The sequence below is a fragment of the Rattus rattus genome, chromosome 5 (genome assembly GCF_011064425.1).
Source record: "Rattus rattus isolate New Zealand chromosome 5, Rrattus_CSIRO_v1, whole genome shotgun sequence".
NCBI classification, from domain to species: Eukaryota; Metazoa; Chordata; class Mammalia; order Rodentia; family Muridae; genus Rattus; species Rattus rattus.
This window is the reverse complement of record NC_046158.1, coordinates 47737699-47747130: the sequence shown is the minus strand read 5'-3', so window position 1 is coordinate 47747130 and position 9432 is coordinate 47737699. Positions and strand designations below refer to the sequence as shown.

At 43.0% G+C, this 9432-nt stretch overlaps 1 protein-coding gene across 1 annotated transcript in view; it reads right to left on the bottom strand.

Moving 5' to 3' along the window:
• Positions 1-1267: 1267 nt before the first annotated feature.
• The window catches only part of Myo3b (myosin IIIB), a 348212-nt gene continuing 340047 nt past the window's right edge, over positions 1268-9432 (bottom strand). The window contains exons 31-33 of the mRNA XM_032901950.1: positions 2766-2875; positions 2345-2391; positions 1268-1607 (exon numbers count right to left, since the gene is read on the bottom strand). Of these exons, the coding sequence (XP_032757841.1) occupies positions 1469-1607; positions 2345-2391; positions 2766-2875 (296 nt within the window). The 3' untranslated portion in view covers positions 1268-1468. The remainder of the gene's footprint in view (positions 1608-2344; positions 2392-2765; positions 2876-9432) is intronic.

Here is a 9432-nt window from a genome sequence, read left to right as displayed (position 1 = left end):
GCCTAGTTAAACCCACAGCTTGAGCAGGCCAGACATGGGAGGATTCTTCTGTCTGTCACTGTTGTCTCATTTGCTGTGTTAGCGATTGGTTCCCAGCTCCGTGGGAAAAGTTAGCACTCCAACCTCACTGAATTGTTTCTGTTCAGAGTATATTTACTAGTGCCCTCCATTTTATTTTATTTTTTTTTAAAACTGACAATATTTTTTTATATTTTAAAGTATTTTTCTAAAATTGACAAAGTATTTCAGAGAAAGAATAATATTATGAATGGGCTCGTTTTCACAGCAACCTCCCAAATTGTTCTTGAGGTATGGGCTTCATAAAACTGCTTGTACTGAACTGTACTGCATATGACATCGGATAACGTCATTAAACAGGAACAGCTCAACCTTGAACAAAGCATCAGAACTTATCTGTGAGAAAAGCGGTCACTCATATACCACTTATAACTGAACGTAACTTCGTGCCAGCCATGCTGATGTAAATAAATACAATCTCTCCGTTCCTGTTTATGCCCAGGTGTCCACTGTCCGAGGCCCCGAGCTAGGTCTGAGAAACACAGAGATGGACAGACGAGATCTCTCTTCTGCCATTTCTCACATCCGTGGAGACAGCTGGCCAGGGAATGCAGATACAAAATCAGGTGGCCTGCACTTACAGGCCCCCCAGGTCTCCTAATTTTCATCGCTGGAATGACTGGGTTCTCTTGGCAAGCTACAACAATCAGCCGAAGACTCTCTCAACGGAACAATGTCCAACAGAGTCATTCATTTCGCCATGTAGAAAGCATCTGAAAGATGTTGACTTTTGTTTCTAAGCAGAAATCATGGAAACTGTATCCTCAGCAACAAAACCCTGACCCAGGGGGAAGTAGATGTAGCAAAGTCTAGAAAAGTGTGTGTGTGTGTGTGTGCAGTATGTGTGTGTGTGTGTGTGTGGGGGGGGGGTGGTTGGGTGTGTTTGTGTGTGAGTGTGTGAATGAAGGGGGTGTGGGTTGGGTGTGGGGGTGGGGGTGTAGGTGTGAGTGGTGGGTGTGTGTGTGTGAGTGGTGTGTGTGTGTGTGTGTGTGTGTGTGTGTGTGGGGGGAGGGGGTGGTAGAGAAGGGTAGAAAGGAGATTGCTGGATTCCACTTGGTGGGAAAAATAGACAACTATTGGATTTCACAAATGGCCTGTGGTGGATGTGTCCGCTCTCTTCTTAGCTGTCAGGAACCTAAAGGACTGAATTACCTTGGCAAAGGTGTTCTCAAGGGCTGAAGAGAACAGAGAGAGCGGTTCTGTGACTCAGGATGCAGGGCAGGTGAAGGGGAGCAAGAGAGAGAATCTTCAGGAATCTGAGAGTTGTTCATCAAGGTTCACGGCCCAGATCGTGTCCAAAGAAGCTGACCCCAGGACAGTGCCTTCTTCTTATCAGATCAGTTACCACGGTGGCTTTTACCTGGGGCACACTGGGGCTGGAAAAGGCAACTCAGTGTTGAGCAAAGGAGTCTTCTCCGGGGGGCAAGGAGAAGAAGAAAGAGTGGGCCGAGTGGGTTTCCTCAGGGGCACAGGCCCCAGGAGACAGACATTTGTAATATTGGTCTTCCCCATCCAGCACTTTGATTTGTCTGGAACAAAGAAAAGAGAATTTTCAACAGGAAAAAAAAATCACACGAATATCACAACCACCCCTGGTGTACCTAGAGTTGTAGGGTTGGTTGGACAGGGCTACATCCTGACCAGTTCTAGATGTTCCTACCTCTAGGGGAGCATCCTGGGTCTGACAACAAAGCTTTTCACCTTTCTGGGCCTAAAAGCTGTGGTCATATTGTGAGCTGATTTTTATGTGGTAAAGTAGTCTGTCTAAGCCTGGTGTCTTCAAGAGACAGGTCTGCCCCTTACCTGCCTCAGTTCAGAACGGCGGTGCCAACGATTGCGGGCATCTCTGGCCTCCATTGTGAGGCTGAGGAGTACCTGATCCATCAAGTCCTCCTTGCAAGTGTTAAGCCTGGGGAAGTGTTAGCACGGCAGGAGCGCCTGTCTACACTCGGAAACACACTCACACTTGTAGAAGGAGAGTTTTATACAACTTACTGCCCATTTTCAATTACAAGTGCAGTTCCTTGGAATGATCAGGAGAATAACATTTGTTACTGGGTGACAATTTCTGCCTTTCTGGACTGAACGGATTCAAGTTTTGTACGTACTGGCTACAGTGAAAAAGAACCACGAGTGTCAATAACGGTGGCGATATCCGGGTGGGGGCGCTTTTAGAAGCCTCGCTGGAAAGTTTTGCTTTTTCTGTGATATCACAAAGGACCTAGTCTGTTTACAGTTGCTGAAAACTAAGAAGACAGATATTTACCCAAGTTTTCTTGGCTTCCTCTGGCTCCCTTGATATTCTAGAGTTCCCTGTGGATAGGGCCAAGAACACACAGTCAAAGAAAAGCACCAAGTCGTTAATTTTTAATTCAAAGTGATTTTGTGTTGAATGCAAGCAGATGCTGATAATATCAGAAGTCACAGCATAATTTTTTTGATCAAAGGGCTCAAGTGAGCCTGATGAAGCATGCATCTTGCTCGTCTTTGATAAACCACATCAATTATTCACCGTGAAGGCAGACATCCTGACATGAAAGCAACAGATAAAGAGCCTAAGCACATGTTCACGAGGAGAGCAGAAGAGAGTGGGGGTGGGGCTGCCGGGGCTGGAACAGGTATTAATAACAGAATTATTAACTGGAAACAAAGCCGGTAAAACGGCTTTACGGCCACTTTGAACTCACATTTAGCTGGTTATAGTACATGGTGTCCTCGGGGCTACTCAACATTTTGGGCTGCTGACACCGTCTGCGAGGTGGTGCTCGCTGCTTCTGTGAGAGACCTTCTTCTGAACCTGCAGACAAGGAAACTTCACTGTAAGCCTTGCCGGGAGTTGGGGGGAATGAACTGGGAAATGGCTCTTCGGGTAAATGTATTCAATGGAAGCCATGTCCTGTTTAAAAATAAAGCTTTGCCACTTCTAGGAGCAGTGTCATCACAATCCCCCCAAAACACGCACGCCGCGCGCATGCATACGCACGCTTGCCTTACGACCACACGCATGCTTTCGCACCCACGCACTCCGCACGCACGCACTTGTATACAGACAGACAGACAGACAGATATCAATAATCCCAAGCAGGGGGCTGGCATCCATAACTTTGTAGCATATTTCCAGTCCAAATCACCCGGCCAGAGTGACAGAGAGCAAATTGGTTTGTCCACACTGCTGAGGCACCAGCTGGTCGGTGGCCAGCCTCTGCCTAGAGAGTACCTGGAGGAGGAAAGTCCATTAGGAACAACAGAGCAATCTGGCATCGCTCACACCACATCTTCTGCTGAGAGTTCAAAGACATCTGGAGCACACACACTCCCGGGGAGAGCACATCCTTCAGTGGGATGCACTTTAGGGGAACATGGCTTGATCTAGTGTTTACTGAAGTGCTTTGAACCATGCCACTGATCCATGTGGTTTCTGGAGGTGACATAAGGGAGGAGGAGAGGGACGACTGCTTGATTTCATGGGGCAGACTCCCAGAGTTAGCCTTGATTTCAAATCCTGGACCTAGAATGCTCTGGAGATTAAGAAACAACATGGCAGAGAAACTGTGGTTCATTGCCCTTGTAAGCAAATGATTTTTGTGGACTCTTCTGTTTTTTTTTTTGGTTGGATATCTGAGTCAAGGTTCAGCAGTTCAGGCTAGAGAGATGGCTCAGTGATTAAGAGCATTTGCTACTCTACAGAGGACCTGATTCAGTTCCCAGATTTTATGTGAGAAAGCCCACAACCACCTGTAACTCCAGCTGCGGGACATTTAGATGTTCTGATCTTGGGCACTCACACTCATGCATACACACACAGGGACATGCACACACAGGTACACACACACACACACACAAACACACACACACACATACACACACACACTTAATTTTTTTTTAAATCTTAAAAAAAGGCTCAGTAATTTTAACTTCTTGTCAACACACACACCAACCAAAGGATATTGTTCTAGGATCTCATAGGATAGCCTGGACAAAATGTTTATGATAATTATCCACAAGAAGAGTTGGGGGGAGGTGGAGAGAGGGCTCAGTGGTTAAGAGCAGCGGCTGTTCTCGAAGAAGACCCAGGTTCAATTCCCAGTACCCATATGGCAGCTCACCGTCATCTGTGACTCTGTTCCAGAGGCTCTGACGCCCTCTTCTGATCTCCAATGGCAACATGCACAAGGTGCATAGAGACACGCATGCAGGCAACATGCACACACACGCACACACACACGCACACACACACACGCACACACAGTAAAAATAAATAAATCTTAAAAAACAAATTGGAGCTCTGTGTTTAAAATCGTATTTTAACCTCAATAGTAATTTCCACTTTGGGTAGAAATTATAGAGGAAAATTTTTGTACGCTGTTTTCTAAAATCCAAGGGCTAACTGGTATATAAAGCCATTAAGATATACACATTATTGGGCTGCCGTATGATGGCTCTATGCGTATGCCAGGCAATACTTAAGTTAGGTCAAGCAAAGCTCCCATGTCAGCTGTTTAACGTTATTTCTGTAAGAGGGAAGACGTTCGTTCCTACTTCTCTCTTCTGACTATAAGACACACACTGGATGGCTGGGGCACACAGACTTTCATACTCCTATTTGAACTGTATTCACTGATTAATGCTTTCCCTTTTTTCCTCCTTCTGTGCCTTCTGACTTTTGCTAGCCAATTTCCACTTCTGCGTAATAAACTCCTATTTACCCCACGTACCAATGGCAGGTGCGGCCCTTGCCTTTTTTACTGTGAATAATCAGACCTAGTTCTATCCGTGCCGTTTAAACTTTAGTGCTTCATTCTCTGTTACAGCCCAGTAGAATTCTAGTGTGCATTTGGACCACATTCTTTTTAGCATCACCTGACGGACCCTTGGGCTATCTTCACTTCTTAGTAACTGTGGATAGTGTTTTAAAGAATGTGGGGTTGACATAGTGACATCATTTCCTCTGGGTATATCCTGTAGAAAAACTGCTACATCATGTAGTGGTTTTTATTTAAAATTTAATTGTTATTATGCACATGGGTGTTTTGTCTGTCCACTGTGTGTGTGTGCCAGGTAGCTACTGAGCAGGCCAGAAGAAGGCTTTGGATCCCCTGAAACTGGAATTACAGATAGTTCTGAGCTGCCATGTGGGTGCTGGGAACCGAATTCAGGTCCCCTGGAGGAGCCACAAGTGCTCTTAACCACTGAGCCATCTCGCCAACCCTTTTCTGTAGATTTTTTTGGAAAGTATTTATTTAGGTTTCTTACTATTATTTTACATGTGTGTCTGTAGGTATGCATGCATGCATGCATGTATGCATGTATGTATGTATATGCATACATATGCTTGTGATTTGTTATGCATGTCAGAGGATAACGGCTCTCTTTTTTCCCCCTACCCTATAGGTTCTGGGGACCAAACTGAAGTTGTCAGATGTGGTGGTAGGTGTCAGTTTTATGTCAACCTGACACAAGCTAAAGTCATTTGAGAAAATGTCTCCATGAGATTTGCCTGTAGCATATTTTCTTAATTAATGATCGATGTGGGAGGCCATTGTGGGCGGTGCCGTCTTTGGGCTGGTAGTTCTAGGGTCATAAGAAGGCTTGAGGGTGTGGTGGCACACCCGTTTAGTCCCAGCACAATCTGTGAGTTGTTCAAGGGCAGTCTGGTTTTCAAAGCGAGTTTCTGGACAGCCAGGGCTACATTAGAGAAGCCAGCCTTGAAAAACCAAAACCAAACCAACCAAAACCAAAACCAAAACTTGTCTTCCCAAACCAAAACCAAAACAATCAAAACCAAACAGTCAAAACCAAAACCAAAACTAAAACCTGAAAACCAAAACTAAAACCTGATCCAAAACCAAAAGTAAAACCTGTCTTCCAAAAACAAAACCACCAAAATAACCAAAACCAAAACCAAAGCCTATCTCCCAAAACCAAAACCCAAACCAAAAAAAAACCAAAAAACAAAACAAAAACAAACAAACAAAAAAACAAAACCAAGGGAAGAAGGTTGAACAAGCTATGAAAAGCAAGCCTGTAAGCTTCCTCTTCTGTGGCTTCTGCATCAGTTCCTAGCTGTAAGTTCTGGCCCATTTAAGTTTCTGCCTGCCGGACTTCCTTTATTGGTGGAGTGTGGTATGAAACTCTGAGCTGGAATAAACTCTTTCCTCCCCAGGTACTTTTGGTCATCACTCAGCCATAAAAACCCCACTAAATCTTTACCTGCTGAGTCAGCTTACTGGCTCTTTAAAAACATGGAGCTGGAAGGTAGGGATCTGAGAGAGAGCTCAGTGGTTAATAGTACATATTGCTTTTTTAGATGGCCCACAACCACCTGTAGCTCCAGCTGGATGGAATTTTACACTTCTGGTCCCTGTGCACATACATATACACATACATATACATAATTAAATTGTTTTGTTTTTTTGTTTTGTTTGTTTGTTTCTTAAGATAGGGTTTCTCTGTGTATCCCTGGATGTCCTGGAACTCACTCCATAGACCAAGATGGCTTTCAAATTCATAAGTGGTCTGCCTGCCTCTGCCTCCTGAGTGCTGGGATTAAAGATATACATTACCACCATTGGGCTAATTTTAAAAAATCTTTACATTTTAAATTTATTTCTTTGTGTGTGTGTGTGTGTGTGTGTGTGTGTGTGTGTGTGTGTGGTAATTTAAGTAATCTTTTTTACTTTTGTTAGTCAGCTTTTTGAATTCCTTATATTCTAGATACTAACCTCTTGTTAAATATTTAGCTTGCAAATATTTTTTTTTTTTTTGGTTCTTTTTTTTCGGAGCTGGGGACCGAACCCAGGGCCTTGCGCTTCCTAGGCAAGCGTCCTACCACTGAGCTAAATCCCCAACCCCAAATATTTTCTTCCATTCTAAGCTTCTGTCTCTTTATTCCGTCGATTATTTCCTTTGTTGAATAAAAGATTTTTTATCTTGATGTACAGTTGTTCGATTATTTTGATTAATTTTACTTTTGTTGCCTGGGCCAATGTCCTGAAGCATTTATCTTAAGTTTGGAGAAATTTTTAAGATAGAGTGACTCAGAAAAGACCATTAGGAACAGCAAATTATGTTCCTTAAATATAAACTTTTAAAGCTTGATTTTTTTTCCTTCAATTTTGACAGAGCTATACTTAGAAAAACACTAGCTTTGCAGACACTTTCAGCTGTCCGTTGTGGATGCCCCTACCTTGACCCATCCAGAGAGACTGGAACAGATAAATTTTGAATAACATCCCAGATCGGAGGCAGATTAAGAGGGTCAACCTCTCTTACCTCTAACACACATACATCTGTACTATAGGGTATTGTCTTAACCAAAGTGCTTTTTGTTTGTCTGTGGGGTTTCTATTTCTTTCGTTGGTTTTGTTTTTTGACATAGAGTCTTACTATGTAGCCAGGCTGGCCTTGAATTTACAGAGAGATCGGCTTGCCTATGCTTCCTGAATGCTAGGATTACCCCCCCTAAAAAAAGTTTCAAGTTGAATAGAAACTCACAGAAAGCACACTAACTGGCCTACAAGATCATTTTACCCTCCCTTGGCATCCCAGTGTCTGGAAAACTGTTTGGCACACAAGTCCACTGTTCCGGTTTCGTGGGAACTAAGGCAGAGTCCCGATGGTTCCAATACAACCACTTCCTGTTTGCTTTCAAAGCCCATATTCTGCAACATGGTGGTCTGCAAGACACCAAGGCCTTCGTGTGTCTTCCCGATTTCTAAGATTGACCAGCAGGCGTCTTGAGAGTTCAGGCTTTTGTGAACATGGCAGTACCAGGCTGCCATCTGCTCTCCCACAGACGTTCGAATGTTACAGGAATTCTACCTAGGGATCTGAAGTAGCCTTTGGTTCAGCTGGAGTTCAGCTCGTTTCAGCAGGACCTTTGTATAATGTTTACACCTGATCAGAGCCTCGTCCTTCTCTCGGCTGACAAAGCTTCCGCAAAGATGTGGTGCTCAACCTATGCTCTTAAGGGACTTAAGTGTTTTGTTGGTGGCTTCCTCAGAGTCTTACATGCAGTCATGGCTAAAATTTCACCAAGTTTAACATGTCTTCTATACATTTACAAAACCTGTGTTTAAGCATATGACACCTGTACTCTAGAATCTGTCATAATCCAGTCATCTAGCTTAGCATGGGATTAGAGTTTTTCCTAAGCTTGAGATCTCTGTGCCATCGTGTTCTGCAAAGACTACGGTCCTGTTGTATGACTGTCAGTGGAAAAAAATGTGGATACCGTTTTTGACTGTAAGTAACCAAATAAATAATTGGGGAAAATCTTTGTTTAATGAATACAATTAGAAAGCTAATATCGTGTTCTCCCTCATTTGCAGGAAATGCAAAATTATGTATGTATGTATGTATGTATGTATGTATGTATGTATGTATATATGCATGCAAATAAATGAGCATGTGGGTCCAGTATAATGTAGAAGAGAGGACAAGAAAAGCTAAATAGTGAGAGGGTCTGAATGCAGGTAGTGAACAGGAGATATGAAAGAAGGGTATAGAACTACCTCATTTTAACTCCATCATGAATCTTTAGCTTTTTTATGAAGAACAAGAGCATACTAATGCACTGGACAGTGGAAGAATAAAATCCAGCCTGAAGCCTCATGGCTTCCGTTTTAATTGTATAGAAATTTATTGAGTAGTATGTAGTCTTTGTGTCTGATTAATTTCAGTGTGTATTTTCTTTTTTTTTTACTTGCAATTTTTTTTGTACTAAAGTTTAAAATTAAAAAAAAATTGAAAAATTGCCGGTTGCTTTCCTAATAGTCAAACTTCCCTGAGCATTCTTTATTTTCTTGTTGTGTTATTTTGTTTGTCTCAAGAGAAGGTTTCTCTGTGTAGCCCTGGCTGTTGTGGAACTTACTTGGTAGAGACCAGACTGGCCTTGGACTCAGAGATCTGCCTGATCTCTAAGTAAAAAAAAAGTAAATTTATTTGTTTTCTTGTATATGAATGAATGTTTTACTTGCATGCATGGATGTGTCATATATGGATGTACATTATGTGCATATATGGATGTGCACTGCATACATGGATGTGCACTGCATACATGGATGTGCACTGCATACATGGATGTGCACTGCATACATGGAAGTGCACTATGTGCATGTATGGAAGGCTGTGATCTACCATGTAGGTGCTGGGAACAGAACTGGGTCACTCTTATCCTGTCAAAACATCAGCCCAGCCACCCCAGTTTAATGTATTTTTCATTGTCAAGTCTGGCAGCTTTTACTCATGCACAGAGTAAGCCTCTGAAGTTCTCTCTAGGATCCCAGAGATGAGGAAGGAAATGGCTTCCTCTTCTCTATTTGATTTGCTGAGTTACAAGGATGTCAGCTATGA